The sequence below is a fragment of the Ranitomeya variabilis genome, chromosome 2 (assembly GCF_051348905.1).
Source record: "Ranitomeya variabilis isolate aRanVar5 chromosome 2, aRanVar5.hap1, whole genome shotgun sequence".
Classification (NCBI taxonomy): domain Eukaryota; kingdom Metazoa; phylum Chordata; class Amphibia; order Anura; family Dendrobatidae; genus Ranitomeya; species Ranitomeya variabilis.
Genome location: NC_135233.1, coordinates 883,234,501 through 883,254,264, shown reverse-complemented (window position 1 = coordinate 883,254,264; position 19,764 = coordinate 883,234,501). Strand labels below are relative to the sequence as shown.

At 43.4% G+C, this 19,764-nt stretch overlaps 1 protein-coding gene across 1 annotated transcript in view; it reads left to right on the top strand.

Annotated features, from left to right (window-relative positions):
- PPP1R2 (protein phosphatase 1 regulatory inhibitor subunit 2) overlaps positions 1-19,500 on the top strand; it is a 36,697-nt gene extending 17,197 nt beyond the window's left edge. The window contains exons 5-6 of the mRNA XM_077290368.1: positions 12,776-12,940; positions 18,621-19,500. Of these exons, the coding sequence (XP_077146483.1) occupies positions 12,776-12,940; positions 18,621-18,661 (206 nt within the window). The 3' untranslated portion in view covers positions 18,662-19,500. The remainder of the gene's footprint in view (positions 1-12,775; positions 12,941-18,620) is intronic.
- The last annotated feature ends 264 nt before the right edge of the window (positions 19,501-19,764 follow it).

Below are 19,764 nucleotides of genomic sequence, written 5' to 3'. Positions count from 1 at the left end.
CACCACACCACCACGGGGATATGAACACACACACAAAATGCGCCACACAGTACCACGTGCTCGAACACATATAACACCCTCAGCGCACATTTCACCACACATACACCAACCTCGCCACATAAAAGTCGAAACACAAAAGTCGCCGCTCAAAACTCGCCACGCTCAAAACTCTCCACATGCAAAACTCGCCACACGTGCAAAACTCACCTCATGGAAAACTCGCCACACGCAAAACTTGCACACGCGGAAAAATTGCCACATGCACAAAAGTTGCAACACATGCAAAAGTTGCCTCACACAAAACTTGCACATACTCAAAAGGCACCACACATAAAACTCGCCACGCGCAAAACTCGCCGTGTGCAAAACTTGCACACAACTTGCTACACTAACCTGTCACATGCAACTCGACACACAAAAAGTTGCTACAAGCATGTCGCCACACAAAACTCATCTCACAAAAGTCGCTACATGCATGTCGCCACACGCAACTCAACACACACAACTTGACCCACGAAACTCGCCCTAAAACACACACAAGTCTGGTATTATCCTTCAAAAATAAAAATCTGATTAATAAGCAGACAAACTACAAGAGCAACAAATGTACCATATAGGAATCCGGCAGCTGTCAGTCACATGACCAGTCTATTATGTGTATGTGGGAGCTAATATATACTGCCAGGGGGTGGGCTTACTGTTGGCTGGGGATTTATCAGGCTGCCAATTTAGCTTACAAATATTGAGGTAAAAATACTGACCAAATAACGTGTAAACGAGGTCTAATACAGGAGGAGATGACATACAGATATATACTATATACAGGAGGAGATGACACACAGGTATATACTATTTACAGGGGAGATGACACACAGGTATATACTATATACAGGAGGAGATGACACACAGATATATACTATATACAGGAGAGATGACACACAGGTATATACTACATAGAGGAGGAGATGACATACAGGTACATACTATATACAGGAGGAGATGACACACAGGTATATACTATATACAGGAGCAGATTACCTACAGGTATATAGTATATACAGGAGGAGATGACATACAGGTATATGCTATGTATAGGAGGAGATGACACAGATATATACTATATATAGGTGAGATGACACACAGGTATATACTATATACAGGAGGAGATTACATACAGGTATATACTATATATAGGAGGAGATGACATACAGGTATATACTATATACAGGGGAGATGACACACAGCAGGTATATACTATATACAGGGGAGATGACATACAGGTATATACTATATACAGGAGATGACATACAGGTGTATACTATATATAAGGGAAATGACAAACATGTATATACTGAGGTGAAAATGAGAGGTGTGAGGGAAAATAGTGGAGTGATCGGAAAATGACAGATGTGAGGTCGAAATGACAAGTGTTAGGGGGGAATGAGAGGAGTGAGGGGGAAAATGAGAGGTGTGAGGGAGAAAATGAGAGATGTGAGGGGGAAAATGAAAGATGTGATGGGGAAAATGAGAGGCGTGATGGGAAAATAAGAGAAGTGAGGTGCTATAACTAACCACAGATATTTACTATGCCCAGGCAACGCCGGGCTCTTCAGCTAGTTTAATATAAAGTCCAACATGAGATCCGTCTGTATCGCTATAGGCCCTCTCCTTTTTTGTGCCTGGAATGCATGCTGAACCCGTCTATATTGATATAAATTTAGCCCTGGGAACTGAAATTCCTGCTGCAGCATATCATAAGATTTAAGACTCCCGTTATGAATCAATTGACCTATCAACCCAATGCCTTTTTCCCTCCACTCTCCCATTCCTTCCATATGATTGAATTCTTGAAAAGAGGAGTTATCCCAAATAGGTGAAAACTCAGTGAATCTCACAACCTCCCTGATTCGTTTAAGCGTCTGCCATACCTTATGAATTAAATTTATGGTGTGAAGACAAGTCCCCAATTTCTTAAAGAGTCCTGCTTCTAGACCCCGGCTCAAGGGCCATATTCCAATAATATATACCAGACTGCTATGACCCTGTCCCTTCTCGAGCCCTTTCCCCCATCCCCTAAGATGTTGGCTCTGCACAGACAAAAAATATAACCAGGGGTTAGGTAGGGCAAGCCCCCCTTCGTCTTTAGGTCTCTGCAGTATCTCCTGCCTAATTCTTGGACTCTTCCTACCCCACACCAACTCTCCGAATAATGATCTTAGTCTACGAAATCTGCTCAGTGGGATCCATACCGGAGAATTATGCAAAATATACAAAATCTGAGGCATCACAACCATCTTGAGGAGATTTACTCTACCCACCACCGACAAATGCAGCTTACTCCAAGCTGAGATTTTGGCGCGTAATTTAGTTATTAATGGCTCAAGATTAAGCTCCTCAAATCTTGTTAAGGGGAGAGTTACATGGATCCCTAGATAATTAAATTGTGAAACCACCCTTAATTTTGTGTCTTCTTCCACCTCCCTCGTACAATCCATTTCTCTATCCACCTGTAAAACACTCGATTTATCCCAATTGATAATTAACCCTGAAATTTGCCCGAATCTTTCAATTAATGATATTACATTCCTTAAAGGTTCCCCAGGGCCCTCAAGAAAAAGCAAGATGTCATCAGCATACAGAGCAACTTTTTCTTCCATTTTCCCATACACAAACCCCTTCACTATCTGTGACCTTCTAATAGCCGCTGCCAGTGGTTCCACCGCTATGGCAAACAGCAACAGGGACAACGGGCACCCCTGTCGTGTACCTCGAAACAGTTGAAAGCTGTCTGACAGCGCATTGTTCACTTTGATTTTAGCCACTGGAGAGGAGTATTAGGAGTCTCACCCAGGACACACAGACTGGCCCAAACCCACAGCGACTCAGCACCGACCACAAGTATTGCCATTCTATACTATCGAAGGCCTTATGTGCATCGAGGGAAACCACCACCCTCCTGCCAACATTATCTGTCGGTATTTGCATATTGAGAAATAGCCTTCTCAAGTTGACGGTAGTGGATTTATTAGGCATAAAGCCCGATTGGTCCGAGTGAACCACTTTTTCTATCACCCGGATCAGTCTGTTCGCCAAGGCTTTAGCCAAAATCTTAACATCTGCTGTTAGGAGTGATATTGGTCTATATGACTCCGGCAGCCGCGGATTTTTGTCAGGTTTAGGGATGACCACAATAATGGCCTCCCTCATAGAAGGAGGTAATATTCCCCTCTCCAGCGACTCCTCAAAGACCCCCAATAACTGAGTTAGCAATTCCTCAGTAAGGACACCATAGAGTTCTACAGGAATTCCGGCAGCCACCGGAGCCTTCTCCCCCGCCATGGACCTCAAGGCACCCTCCAACTCCTCCACCGTAAGCGGCCTATCTAACCAGTCTCTATCCTCAGCATCTAGTCTAGGCAAATTTGCCTCCTCCAGAAAACTGTCAATTTCTTTCTCCCTGCCCTATTTGTAATGAATATAATTTGCTATAAAATCCCTTAAATCCTTCCAAGATTTGGGCCCCCTGTGTTACAATACTACCACTCTCTAAAGGCCCCGTCTCACATAGCGATTTACCAACGATCACGACCAGCGATACGACCTGGCCGTGATCGTTGGTAAGTCGTTGTGTGGTCGCTGGGGAGCTGTCACACAGACAGCTCTCTCCAGCGACCAACGATCAGGGGAACGACTTCGGCATCGTTGAAACTGCCTTCAACTATGCCGAAGTCCTACTGCAGCACCCGGGTAACCAGGGTAAACATCGGGTTACTAAGCGCAAGGCCGCGCTTAGTAACCCGATGTTTACCCTGGTTACCAAAAAAAACAAACAGTACATACTCGCCTTTCGGTGTCCGTCAGGTCCCTTGCCGTCTGCTTCCTGCTCTGACTGAGCCGCCGTACAGTGAGAGCAGGAAGCAGACGGCAAGGGACCTGACGGACATCAGATGGTGAGTATGTAGTGTTTTTTTTTTTTACATTTACGCTGGTAACCAGGGTGTAAACATCGGGTTACTAAGCGCGGCCCTGCGCTTAGTAACCCGATGTTTACCCTGGTTACCAGTGAAGACATCGCTGGATCGGTGTCACACACACCGATTCAGCGATGTCAGCGGGACCTCAACGACCAAAAAACGGTCCAGGCCATTCCGACACGACCAGCGATCTCGCAGCAGGGAACTGATCGCTGGTACGTGTCACACATAGCGAGATCGCTACTGAGGTCGCTGTTGCGTCACAAAACTAGTGACTCAGCAGCGATCTCGCTAGCGATCTCGCTATGTGAGACGGGGCCTTAACTCCAGGGCATGTACATGTGCCGAGTCACGCTGCGCAGACGCCACCACCGAGAGCAGGTGACCCACCTTCTCTCCTTCCGCGTAAAAGGCCTCTCTTTGGAAAGTTCTCGCCCTCTCTGCTTTGCGTAAGTGTAATTTGTTTACCTCCTCCTGAGCCATCTTCATACGATTTATGGTGTCTTGTGAGCGCAGATCACTCAATGCAGCCTCCGCTACCCTCAGTTCCTCCAATACAGCTTTATCAGATTCCCTTGTTTGTGACTTGTGCCTAGATATCTCTTTAAATAATATCCCCCTCAAATATGCCTTCATGGTATCCCAAACCACATGCTTCGCTGCACTACCATCATTAATTTTAAAGAATTCCTTTATCTCTTCCCCTATCTTTCCCATGTCAAGAAGTTGTAACCAGAAGGGGTTAATTTTCCAACCCAGCTTAGCCATCTCCCCAGGGCCTTCAATTTGCAGTGTTACTACCAACGGACTAATGTCCGACACTACTCTAGGCATATAATCCACCTCCTGCACCAACCTATCCATTCCTTCATTACCCAGGGCCAAATCAATACGAGATAAAGAGCCATATGTCGCTGAATAACAGGAGAAACAATGTGTCAATATTACGAACTCTCCATAAATCTTTCCATGCCACTTCTTTCAAATAACTACCAAACGCTGTCTCATTCCCTTCCTTCCTCAACAAAGCATGCTGCCCCTTATCCCAGTGATCATTAATAATATTGTTAACGTCTCCTATTATGAGCAATGGAACTCCTCCCCACCTGCCAGATATATTTAGGATTTCCTGTAATTTTTTCCCCGAGTATGGTGGAGGAATATACACCGACACAACACACAACAGTCTAGCAAATATTTTACACACCAGGAATACATACTGTCCATCACTATCTACCACCACCTCCTCGAACGGTACGCTTGTGTGCACAAGAATTGACACCCCTCTAGCATAGGCCGAAAATGTCGCATGATACGCCTTCCTCACCCATCTTTTATGCAATATATCCACTTTTTCTTTAACTAAATGGGTTTCTTGCAGGCATATCAGCGAGGGTCTCTGTTTCAAAATATATTGCAAAATAGCCATACGCTTTGTATCATTCGATAGACCCCTAATGTTCCAGCTCAAGATTTTAACTCTACCTCCCATCATATTGCACAATAATGAAACTGCTCTTCTTCCTTCCTTTGGTCTCCCTTACCCCCCTAAACTGAAACCCCCCCCCCCCCCCCCCCAATCCCTCATTATTTCAAAATAACCCTAACCGTACCCTTCCTTCCCTCAATAACGTCCTCCCCCCTAAACGTTGCAACGAACAACGTATAAACTCCTACTCCCTCTCTGTATGAGAAAGGGGAACGCCCTGTCGCAATCCCAGCAGTGGCTCAAAAGCCGACACCAACCACCAATAGATTTTCTGCTATCCTTCCGTCGTTCCTCCCCCCGCCCATTAGAAACAGAATATAAAAAAAACAGTTGCGCCGCCGAACACAACCATAGCGCATAGGACCCACATAACAGATTCCTCTGGTAATACAGGTCCTTCTCAAAAAATTAGCATATAGTGTTAAATTTCATTATTTACCATAATGTAATGATTACAATTAAACTTTCATATATTATAGATTCATTATCCACCAACTGAAATTTGTCAGGTCTTTTATTGTTTTAATACTGATGATTTTGGCCTACAACTCCTGATAACCCAAAAAACCTGTCTCAATAAATTAGCATATTTCAACCGTCCAATCAAATAAAAGTGTTTTTTAATAACAAACAAAAAAAACCATCAAATAATAATGTTCAGTTATGCACTCAATACTTGGTCGGGAATCCTTTGGCAGAAATGACTGCTTCAATGCGGCGTGGCATGGAGGCAATCAGCCTGTGACACTGCTGAGATGTTATGGAGGCCCAGGATGCTTCAATAGCGGCCTTAAGCTCATCCAGAGTGTTGGGTCTTGCGTCTCTCAACTTTCTCTTCACAATATCCCACAGATTCTCTATGGGGTTCAGGTCAGGAGAGTTGGCAGGCCAATTGAGCACAGTAATACCATGGTCAGTAAACCATTTACCAGTGGTTTTGGCACTGTGAGCAGGTGCCAGGTCGTGCTGAAAAATGAAATCTTCATCTCCATAAAGCATTTCAGCCGATGGAAGCATGAAGTGCTCCAAAATCTCCTGATAGCTAGCTGCATTGACCCTGCCCTTGATGAAACACAGTGGACCAACACCAGCAGCTGACATGGCACCCCACACCATCACTGGACTGTGGGTACTTGACACTGGACTTCAGGCATTTTGGCATTTCCTTCTCCCCAGTCTTCCTCCAGACTCTGGCACCTTGATTTCCGAATGACATGCAAAATTTGCTTTCATCAGAAAAAAGTACTTGGGACCACTTAGCAACAGTCCAGTGCTGCTTCTCTGTAGCCCAGGTCAGGCGCTTCTGCCGCTGTTTATGGTTCAAAAGTGGCTTTACCTGGGGAATGCCGCACCTGTAGCCCATTTCCTGCACACGCCGGTGCACGGTGGCTCTGGATGTTTCCACACCAGACTCAGTCCACTGCTTCCTCAGGTTCCCCAAGGTCTGGAATCGGTCCTTCTCCACAATCTTCCTCAGGGTCCGGTCACCTCTTCTCGTTGTACAGCGTTTTCTGCCACATTGTTTCCTTCCAACAGACTTACCATTGAGGTGCCTTGATACAGCACTCTGGGAACAGCCTATTTGTTGAGAAATTTCTTTCTGGGTCTTACCCTCTTGCTTGAGGGTGTCAATGATGGCCTTCTTGACATCTGTCAGGTCGCTAGTCTTACCCATGATGGGGGTTTTGAGTAATGAACCAGGCAGGGAGTTTTTAAAAGCCTCAGGTATCTTTTGCATGTGTTTAGAGTTAATTAGTTGATTCAGAAGATTAGGGTAATAGGTCGTTTAGAGAATCTTTTCTTGATATGCTAATTTATTGAGACAGGTTTTTTGGGTTATCAGGAGTTGTAGGCCAAAATCATCAGTATTAAAACAATAAAAGACCTGACAAATTTCAGTTGGTGGATAATGAATCTATAATATATGAAAGTTTAATTGTAATCATTACATTATGGTAAATAATGAAATTTAACACTATATGCTTATTTTTTGAGAAGGACCTGTATATCGCAATAAACCATCAACTCAGTCAATTCTGCCAAATTAACACATTAGCCAGAAAACCACACATGATACTCCTCAGCGGGTCTTTTCTGCTCCGATACCTTTTGCATTCAGATCCAGCCAATGTGACACTTCCTCAGGGTTTTGAAAAAAATGGAATTTTGGCCAGAAAGGTCCTTGGAGCGGAGCCAGGGGGCAGAGGTCTGGACGGCACCCGATGAGCTCTTTCGACCGCGAATAGTTTAGTGAGACTGTCCCCTCCAACCTTAGTTTTCAGCCATGTCTCAATGAATTCAGTGGGGTTGTTTCCTTCTGCTTTTTCGGGCACACCAATAATTCTCAAGTTGTTCCTACGCGAACGGTTTTCCAGATCATCAGTTTTAAGCTCCAACTCCGAAATGCGTTGGACATATTTTTTCTCTCTTTTTACCAGTTCAGCAATCTGGTCCTCCGCACCGCCCACACGTTCCTCCAACAGTTCAACTCTCCCCTCCATTTTATGCATAGCTGAGCGGAAAGAGGCAACCTCTCCCTTCAGGTCATCCACCTGGACAGTTAGGGTTGTCAATGCAGTCTTACAGAAAAGTATTGCAGAAAATATATCCCTCAAGGTCGGCTCCGCAGCCCCATCAGCACACACAGTCCCCAATTGTGCAGCAAATTCCGGGGCCAGCTCAGCTGTCTCAGTTAATGGAGCATTCTTCATAGCTGATACTATGGTGGGTGATATGGGGGATCCGCTCGCCATCACCTCCATCTGTGCCCCAGCCTGCTCACCCACCTGCTCCCCTGAGTCCGCCGCTTCTCCTGTCACCTCTCAACCGGCTCCCTGCATCATCCGTCCCGCATCCTCTGTCCTCGCAAACTGTTCCAACCTGGCGATTACCTCCAGCCGTTTCTGTTAGGCAGCGCTTGCCTTTGCCGCCTCTTCCACGGCGCTGTCGGCGCCATCTTGGGAGCGCGTGCTGCCCGCCATCCCGGGTTCTTTCTGCCTCTTGCGCGTCATCCTGCGGCTCCCGCACAGTACGGCTGGCTCTCTCCGCTCCCCGGTTACTTAGGAACTCCTCCACCGGTATTTGGCGTTCGGCGGCACCTGTAATAAGTCCGGATCACCGTTCGGGCAGCGGGAGAGGTCCGGCAAGCGACCTCTTACATCTCTTGCTAGGCCACATCCCGGTTTTCTTTTCATTTGACGATACCTTGGATCCTACATACTTCTAGGATGTTCAGCTTGCTTTTCCCCATGTACGCATGGTCCGATTTACAGATGGAACTTGTTCATTTATCTCAGTGGGTATGTGAAAAGAAAACAATAACTATGCAAACAGCATTAGTTTTTACGGATGTGTTGAAAAAAAGAAAAATGTTTAGATTTGAGAGTCCTCAGTGGTTGATACCTTTTAATGGCTAACTGAAAAGATGGTAACAAATTGCAAGCTTTCGAGACTACTCAGGTCTCTTCATCAGGCATAGACTAATACAAATTCTGAAGAATCACATATTTATGCACAACATAGCACAGAGCAAAAAAAAAAAAACATGGATAAGACAGGTGGCATGAAGCAGAATTACCATGAGTGATAACCAGTTATGTCCATAAATGTTGGGCCAGTTCTTAGATAAGGAATGTTTTATTGTCCTGATTGGGGTCTCTGTTATGATGACCCCTTATAGTCTGAGGGGCAAGTTCCTTAGTTGATGTAGAAAGACATAAATCCATGTGACACATTCATTCCACCACTAAGACAGTCAAAGGTCGTCATCAGTTTATATTCCCAGACTCTTCTGTCTCTCTGTGTTTTGAAGTTGCCTTTCAATACAAGTAATTTCATGTCCATAATGCTATGATTTGGGAGACAAAAATGTATTGCCACAGGTAGATCCATTCTTTTTTCTTATTGTGTGGCAGTGAGAATTCATTCTTGTTCTAAGCTTTTGCCCTGTCTCCCCCACACACAGACCCCCAGTTGGCCATTATTTAGTACAAATAATTAGGTACACCACATTAGATGTGATGCAGCTGAAAGTACCTGGTATCTTGTAGTCCTGATGTGAATTGGGGATCTTTATCTTGTCTGTGGTCATTATAAATGGACAGGTTTTACATTTTTTTTTATTGCAGGGAAAGGTACCTGCAGCTGTTGGAGAGGACAGGGAGCTTCTGACAATGATGCTTCTTAGATTTGGGGGCTGTCTAAAACACAGTAGTGGGGGGTCTGGGAAAATGGACTGTAATCGGGCATCTTTTTGTAGTAAAGGTTGTAATTTCCGTGCAGCTCCCCTTAGCACCTCCAGATTTGGATTGTAGGTAACTACTAGAGGTACCCGGTTATTTTCTTCTTTAGCTTTGTAATGTAGCAGGTGATTCCTTGATATTCTGGTGGCTCTTGTAATCTGGTTTTCAATTGTTCTTGGATGGTAGCCCAGATTCAAAAAGGTCTTACTGATGCGACCAAGGTGTTCATCCCTATCCATTGGGTTGGAACATATACGATTGTATCTGGTGGCTTGGCTGTAGACAATGGAGTTTTTTATGTGTTTTGGATGGAAACTGTCCCATTTAAGGTATGTTGGACGGTCGATTGGCTTCTGATACAGGGATGTCTCTATTTCATTGTTCTGCAGCTTAATGATGGTGTCCAAAAAGTTAATTTCAGTACAGGAGTAGTTAAGTGTTAAGTTGATGGTAGGGTGAAATTGATTTAAACTGTTCATGGAACGTCTTTAGCTGTGGTTCAGACTCTGTCCAGATGATTAAAATGTCATCAATGTAGCGGTAGTACGCCAGAGGCCTGATGGGACATGAGGACAAAAAGTCGCTTTCAAGCTTGGCCATGAAAAGATTTGCATACTGTGGGGCCATTTTACTTCCCATTGCTGTGCCATCACTAACCGGTTGGGGAATACTCGCTTAGCAACGGGACAAACGTAGACAGGCATGTTTTTTTTCACATAAACTCTGTCTATTTTGGTTTATTCAAGCATCATAAACCACTGTAGGCCATTTTACCCATCACAGACCTCACATAGTCCTTAGCACTTCATAGTATACGGATTTGAGACTGTCACTAAACACGCCGGACCTCTTTGTCCAGTTACCGTGGGTGTCCGCATGTCGAACAGTTCACTAATGTCCATGGAACACAACAGGCACCAACACACAACATTAGGTTGCAGTCTTTAAACATGCTCGATCTTACTTCGTCCAGTTACCATGGGTAACCGCACAGTTCATTAACTGACCCCCTGTCAGTGCACACAGTTACCCATACGCTGGGTTACCTTCCAGGAGCTCCTGCTCCATACGCTGACTCCTGTTAGTACTCTCTCTCCCAGGAAAGCTGCCGAACTGGGATCACCGTCCCGGACAATGCCTTGCTCACCAGGCCACCTGACAGTCCAGATCCTCAGATGGACGGTAGCTCCCCCAATGCAGTGTCGTCACAGACTCTGCATACATGGCCTCTCCATGCGCTATTCAGGAAGTCCTACTCCCAGGATCTTCCAACAGAGGTCTTCAGATCCATGGCCTCACCATGTGCTCTTAAGGATCCGATCCTACTCCCAGGATCTCCCAACACATAGACCTTCCAGGATCTTACGCACAGACCATTCAGGTCCATACACTCTCTACCACAGAGACCATGTGACCACACCATGGTCACATTATATATTTGTAACCACTCCCATAGGTGGGAGGTGTGTGTGGGTAGTTAGATCCACCCAGCTCTCCAACTAACCTTGTAAGCCTCCCTTTAAAGCTACACAACAATACTTTTGGGACTACAGGTCCCAGAACAACAATACTGGTTTACAGTGCAGACTCCCTCTGCGACACATACCGGCCATTTACAATCATGCCGGACACTGTCTCACCATCATAGTTATGCCTGCAACTGCCATGCATTCCCATGGCTTCAATACGCCTCCGTGCTTATTCTGAGACCATGTAGCGCCCCCTAGCTGTAACAGGGGTCACTGCATCACAGTAGGCACCGCAATAAGCAAAGCCTGTATAAGAAGTAGATAAGTCTGTCATTTGTTCTGCATCTACCATGTGAATGCTGACAGCTGCAGAAGCTTTATTTTATCTGAAATACTTCAGTTGTCATACGAAATGAGATCTTTATAGCCATAATAAGAAAGTATATGCTGCTCTTCAACACGTTTCCGTACACAGTCTCTAGTTCTTAGGGTTGTGCTTTCAGCAATGAAGTAGCGATAGAGGCGACTTTAAAGAAGCACTCCTCCTCCCATCAAAATTTGTATCCTCTTAATATATTGCAGTCATCATATTATATAGCACGGTGTACTTACAATCAGGGCTGAAGAGTCGGACTCTGAGTCTGTGTCCATTCTGGTGGAGTCGGTATAAAATGGACCAACTCCAATTCCTAAAATATAGAATAAGTTGGGTACAGCAGTACAATGCAGAATGTGCTGTAAATATTTTCATAAGAATTTTGGGAAAGTTATGAAATATCCTAGAAATGTCTGTTCTGTTCCTGATCTGGGGATCTCGACTTTTAGATGAGCTGAATCTGTGCTGCACTTTATGTACATGCTCAGTATTTTGGCAGTGCTGGGGAGTCGGAGTCAGGGAAATGGAGGAGTCGGAGGTTTGGCTTACCGACTCCACAGCCCTGCTTACATTTACTCATTTTGCCTTTTCTACCCAGTTCTTCTATTTTTCATTAGGTCTAGGACATCACGTGGTTTAAAACTGACTAGCTGAATCCTTCTAAGCTTTATATAGGAACAGGAAGTCAATTTTCCCTGTATGAGTCATAAGTCACTAAAAAAAGTCACTGACTGGGAGGAAGGAGCAACTAAGTGAGGTGTTGAAGAGAGGGATGATAAATGCAGGGACAAGAGATTTCCTGTTTCTACATAGAGAACATAAGAACATAGAGAAAAGAGAAGAATTAGCTAGGTAGAAAGGCAAAAAGAGCAATTGTAAGTACACAGTGCTATACAATATGATGATTGTAATATATTAATTGTAGATTGTGAGCCCTCGCGGGCAGTGTCCTCTTGCCTCCTGTACCAGTCGTGACTTGTATTGTTTAAGATTATTGTACTTGTTTTTTATTATGTATACTCCTTTTCATATGTAAAGCACCATGGAATAAATGGCGCTATAATAAATATAATTAAGAGGATAAAAACTTTGATGGGAGGAGTGCTTCTTTAAGAAAGTAGATTTCCTTGCAATCTTTCTTTTTATGTGTATTGGCTTAAATGTTCTCTTATCAAATAAAGTAAGTTCTTTTTTTGCGGAACCATTTTTCATTCTATTTATTTCAGAAAAGAAAAGAGAATTTGAAATGAAAAGGAAGCACCATTATAATGAGGGCATGAATATTAAACTGGCCAGGCAATTAATAGCCAAGGAGCTTGCGGGGGAGGATGACGAAGAAGAAGATGACGACGATGATGATGAAGAAATGCAGGACATAACAGACACAGAAGGTAAATGAAATGTACTTGTCACTAACAGGCTATCTTGAACATAACCAGCGCCAATTGTGTTATACCCAGTGCAAGGCCTGAAGGGGCAGTGCATTACACATGGACTTTTTGATGCACTTTGAATCTCGGTGTTAATCTAGTAGCGTATTGGACCATTTTTTTTACTCCCGAACCAAAGTAAATTGTCAGGTCACAAATTCTACCAGGTATTTAAAATTGTTCTGAAAGAATTTTGACCTATGCTTACAAGATAGCTTCTTTCTGAAATGATTATTCTACAGTATCCCATACCAACTATATAACATAAGATCTAAGGACTGCAAAGCCATGGAAGTGAATTTTGCTGTCATGGTTCTGTAGCTAATCCAAGACTGTACAATTCTTGTAATATAGAGCATTGTCATACAGGAAGTGACCTTCTAATATAAGGTAAATGGCTATAATGAAGGGATGAACTTGGCTTGTCAAAATTCGCAGGCAATCCCACTATCCAACTGTATATCCACACGCGTTAGAGAACTTTAGGTATGCCAAAAAAATAGTCCCCATGTCATTACTTCACCACCACCACCAACCTGAACTTTTGATACCTGACTGGAATATTAATGCTTCTTCAGACAAATTTTGATCCTATATATATAACTCATAAATATCCCCTAAAAATTTTAAATTTATTATATATAAATTAAAAACATCCCATAAAAAAATGATAATACACACAAATCTCAGTCATGAGGGCAACCTTAGATAATTAAGCCCACCTAGATACCAGATGGCACCAAGTGGGCACTAAATCAATACCCTATACTTGTGCCCTGTATACTGATACTGCCAAGCCGTGGAGGTTAGCACCCAAAATAGTAAACGAAATGGCACACCCGCTCAAATATAGCTGCCCTAGATGGGTAACCGATATGGTGACCCCGCTCAACAATGGTGGACCCTAAGTTGCCCTAGATAACCTAATGGGTCTTTTTATCATAGGGCTAACATCCTATAAAAGATAGCCAAAGTAACAATAATGTCTTAGATGATAACCATCCAAAAAAAAACAAAAACAATTTTGACATCAAGTAGGCAGGGCATAAATCTTATATATGCATGCAATAAATTAAATTCCTCATAGGCATCTCCTTATAAGAAGGTGTGAAAAACCAGAAATATGACTATTCATCACTGTAGCCTCAAAAACTATGGAAAAAATCCAGATCTGCCTTGGTAGTGAACATTTTATTTCTTGGACTATTATTTTTTTTGGATGGTTGTCATCTGGAATATTGTTACTTTGGCTGTCTTTTTATAAGATGTTAACCTAATGGATCTTTTCTATCATAGGGCCATCAAAGGCAGCTTAGGGTCAACTTAAGGCCCCGTCTCACATAGCGAGATCGCTGCTGAGTCACAAGTTTTGTGACGCAACAGCGACCTCAGTAGCGATCTCGCTATGTTTGACACGTACCAGCGACCAGGCCCCTGCTGTGAGATCGCTGGTCGTATCGGAATGGCCTGGACCTTTTTTTGGTCGTTGAGGTCCCGCTGACATCGCTGAATCGGTGTGTGTGACACGGATTCAGCGATGTCTTCACTGGTAACCAGGGTAAACATCGGGTTACTAAGCGCAGGGCCGCGCTTAGTAACCCGATGTTTACCCTGGTTACCATCGTAAATGTAAAAAAAAAAAAACACTACATACTCACATTCCGGTGTCCGTCAGGTCCCTTGCCGTCCGCTTCCCGCACTGACTGACTGCCGGCCGTAAAGTGAAAGTACAGCACAGCGGTGACGTCACCGCTCTGCTGTTAGGGCCGGCGCTCAGTCAGTGCAGGAAGCGGACGCCGGGGGATGCGAAGGTGAGTATGTACTGTTTGTTATTTTACATTTTACACTGGTAACCAGGGTAAACATCGGGTTACTAAGCGCGGCCCTGCGCTTAGCAACCCGATGGTTACCCGGGGACCTCGGCATCGTTGGTCGCTGGAGAGCGGTCTGTGTGACAGCTCTCCAGCGACCACACAGCGACGCTGCAGCGATCGGCATCGTTGTCTGTATCGCTGCAGCGTCGCTATGTGTGACGGGGCCTTTAGGGACATCATTGAGCAGGGACACCATATCTGTTTACTGTCTAGGGTAGCAATCTCTGCAATTAGGCAGTATCCGTATTCGGGTACACAAGTATAGGGTATTGATTCAGTGTCCCTTGATGTCGCCTATTATCTTGTTGGGCTTAATTACAGTATGGAAAATAAGTATTTGATGCACTACCGATTTTGCAAGTTTTCCCACCTACTAAGAATGGAGAGGTCTCTAATTTTTATCGTAGGTACACTTAACTGTGATAGACAGAATCTAAAAGAAATACAGAAAATCACATTGTATGATTTTTACATCATTCATTTGCATTTTATTGCATGAAATAAGTATTTGATACATCAGAAAAACAGAACTTAATATTTGGAACAGAAACCTTTGTTTGCAATTACAGAAGTCAGACTTTCCTGTAGTTCTTGACCAAGTGTGCACAATGCAGCAGGGATTTTGGCCCACTCCTCCATACAAATCTTCTCCAAATCTTTCAGGTTTTGGGCTGTCGCTGGGTAACATTAAGTTTCAGCTCCCTCAAAAGATTTTCTATTGGGTTCAGGTCTGTAGATTGGCTACACTACAGGACCTTGTAATGATTCTTATGGAGCCACTCTTTAGTTGCCCTAGCTGTGTGTTTCTGGTGATTGTCATGCTGGAAGACCCAGCAACGAGCCATATTCAATGCTCTTACAGAGGGAAGGAGGTTGTTGACCAAAATCTTGCGATACATGACCCCATCCATCCTCAATACAGTGCAGTCACCCTGTCCCCTTTGTAGAAAAACACCCCCAAAGTATGTTTTCCCCACCATGCTTCACGGTTGGGACAGTGTTTTTGGGGTTGTACTTGTCCTTCTTCTTCCTCCAAACATGGCTAGTGTAGTTGATGCCAAAAAGTTCTATTTTGGTGTCCTCTAACCACAAGACATTCTCACATGCCTCCCTTGGATTAGCCAGATGGTCATTGGTGAAATTCAAACTGGCCTGGACATGTCATGGTGTGAGCAGGGGGACCTTACGTGCCCGCAGGATAATCCATGATGGCGTACTGTTACTAATGGTTATGTTTGAGACTGTGATCCCGGCTCTTTTCAGGTCATTGACCAAGTCCTCCCGTCTAGTTCTGGGCTGATTCCTGACCTTTCTCAGAATCACCCTTACCCCACGAGGCGGGAGCCCCAAAGCGAGGAAGATTGACAGTCATCTTGTGTTTCTTCTATTGTCTAATAATTGTGCCAACAGTTGTTGCCTTCTAACCCAGCTGCTTTCCTATTGTCCTTTAGCCAATCCCAGCCTTGTTCAGGTCTACAATTTTGTCCCTGCTGTCTTCAGACAGCTCTTTGCTCTTGGCCATGGTGGAGAGGTTGGAGTGTGATTGATTATGTGAACAGGTGTCTTTTATACAGGAAACGAGTTCAAACAGGTGCAATTAATACTGGTAATGAGTGTAGAGTATGAAGACTTCTTAGGGTATGTGCTCATGTTGCGGGTTTGACGCTGCGGATTCGCAGCAGTTTTCCATCCGGTTTACAGTACCAGGTAAAACCTATGGAAAACAAAATCCGCAGTGCACATGCTGCGGAAAATACCGCGCGGAAACGCTGCGGTTTATTTTCCACAGCATGTCCATTCTTTGTGCAGATTCCACAGCGTTTTACATCTGCTCCTCAATAGGAATCCGCCGGTGTTAAATTCAGGTGAAATCCACAAAAAAAAAAAAAAAAAAAAAAACGCTGGTAAAACGCAGTGCGTTTTACCTACAGATTTTTCAAAATCTGCGCTGAAAAATCCGCACACGAATCCGCAACGTGTGCACATACCCTTACTGAATTAACAGGTCTGTGAGAGGCAGAATTCTTGCTGGTTGGTAGGTGATCAAATAATTAAATTGCATTTTATTGCATGAAATAAGTATTTAAAAATCATACAATGTGATTTTTATGGTTTTATTTTTGGATTCTGTCTCTCAGTTAAGTGAACTTACTATAGAAAAAAATAAATTACAGACCTCTCCATTCTTTGTAGGTGGGAAAACATACACTCCTGATTTTGCATCAGATACTTATTTCCCCCACAGTATCTAAGGTGTCCATTTAGAAAACCCCAGTCATGGGGTATATATGTTTTATCTGTGGTGTTTTTGTTTTTCTTGGGGTGTTTTTTTTAAAGTATATTTAATATATCGGAATTTTTAGGGGATATTTATGCTTTTATATTCTTCATAATCCTCAAGTTATTGTTACATATTTTCTGCAAATTTTGATCCTCCTTCAGCAAAGTGCAACAGAAATCTGGCTTCATGGTACAGGCAATGTTCTTTCCATTGCTTAGTGATCTAGTCTTGAATTCTTTTACCCACCCAACTCTTGCATTTCTTTTCTGCTTAGACAGCAATAACAATAAAACCGCCATCTGCAGCTATAACCCATCCGTGCCAGGGAATGTTGAGTTGTGTGTCTGGGCATGGTAATTGGAACACCATTGTTGTATTCTGCTGCAATTTGCTTGATTTCACTGCCTGTTCATCAGAACAGTTTTTCAGATCCTCTAGTGACTTTTTTTTTTTCTTTTCTGGATGTTTATGCGTCAATCACATTATTTTGGTTATTCTCTAACATGTTAGCATGCAGAAAGAAAACAATAATGAGAAATATGAAGAAAAAGAAATAGTTGCACTCACCAAGCAATGCGTTTAAAAGTCCTTTTCTTCTCCCACTTAATGGGGTGAGGACATACCACTAGGGCGGCGGGTGTACACGAAGGTGCAAGGAGCAAACAGGACAATGGCCGTTTTGCGTCGCCTGCGCTTCAACGAGTCCAGGTGTGGCCACCTGGACCCGTTGAAGCGCGAAACTGCCGTTGTCCTGTTTGCTCCTTGCACCTTTGTGTAAACCCGCCGCGCTAGTGGTATGTCCTCACCCCATTAAGTGGGAGAAGAAAAGGACTTTTAAACGCATTGCTTGGTGAGTGCCACTATTTCTTTTTCTTCATATTTCTCATTATGGACTACTTTTTGGTTGAGCACCGCAGTGCGAGCTGAAACCACCACCGCTTCATGGTCACATGAGATATTGGCTTGTGCAGCATTTTGTCCTACCATCCATTGAATATCGCCTTACCTAGTGCCGTTCTAATTTTTTTTTTGTGAAAAAAAAAAAAATAATGTTGGCAGTTTTTAAATGCTGCCTGACTAGTCTACAATTGATGTGCATTATTATGATTTATTATGCTTTGCTTATATAGCGCCATCAAACTCTGCAGCGCTTTACAGATATCAGCGCTGTCACCAATGGGTCATACAATCTAAATCCCCTATCAGTACGTCTTTGGATTGAGCATGCCTCATTGGAAGGAATGGTCACTAGATGTTCACATTCTAATGTGGATCCACAGAAAATTCAGTCACTTGATTTCATGCTGCATTCCGGGATCTCGTGTCTAAGATCTAGTGATGAAGGGGCAGGTGTCTCTTTAATAAAGATATAGATGTATATCGCATGTGCTCACACATATAAATTCCTCTGCGTCAGTTATTCTCCTAAAACACACCATTTTTTTTTTCTCCAAAGTCCGTTCAGCCTGTGATTTTTGTCTTCCAGCTCATCCTGCCCAGCTACAGAGTAATGACCAACTACTATAGAGGACATGTCGGCTGCACCGCTTGCTGAAGGTCTATTTATTGCCACGCCACTGCACAAGCACTAATCCGCAGACCTATGGACTAAAGGCACAAGAATGTTTTTCTATTGCCAATGTTTTGTTGTGAGGACCCTTAATTAATAAGCCAATTCTGTTTAATGATTCACAAGCTTGTCTGGCATATTCTGTTTCCAAGGCTGGCAAAGGACACAAGTATTGGTTTACACTCACAGCCAACTACATGCCATATGTTTGTCATTTGATAGATTCATGTGTGGCTTTCTGCATGTGAGTGCCTTGGTTAAAGGTTTTTTTGTTTTTATCTTATGTTGTGACTCCTTAGAAAAGATTACATTGGGGCACGGAATCTCAAGTCTCAACTTCTGCTCAGGCAGGAGGGATGTTTGGATCTAATGGTTGCATGTTGACAACCATATAATACTTGCTGAAAAAACAATCCTGCTTTTTTATTTTCAGGTGATTGTATTTTACTGGTCCATGAAGCTATTCTTTTGGTGAGATTATTGGACTTCTGAAATGGTGACCATGTCTCATTAGGGATCAGTCCTCGTCAAAAGTGTTTTATACAACATGAGCAGACGTCGTCAGATCAGATGGACTGGAGTGTAGTGTCTGTTCCGTCATGTGTTATTCAGTCCAAAGCTGTTGTAGAAATCTGTACTTCAGCCTTTACATGGCCAGCTTTGAATATACGTACAATCGGAGTCCCTGGAGACTTACATGTATACAAAATGCACTGATGGTTTTGCAAGTTATATGTTAAATGGAAAACAATATAAAATGTATTCTAAAATAAATGTAATTCTGATTCTACAATGACGACAGCCATCAAGAATTTTCTCAGTGTAGGTAAGTGTGGCATGCGATATGTGAAAAATGGAAATATGAGTACCTTTTAACCCCTTGATCACTTGTGCACAACTAGTCATTTGGCTAAAATTTAGCAACATTCAAAGACTTTTATGCCATTGTTCAGGCAGAATAGCTTTCATAAATCCCCCCCCCCCTAAAAGTTTTAGCATTTTATACATTTAGCAAGTTCTGATTTTAGTTGAGTCTTCAGCCATTAATTCTTGCCCTAGC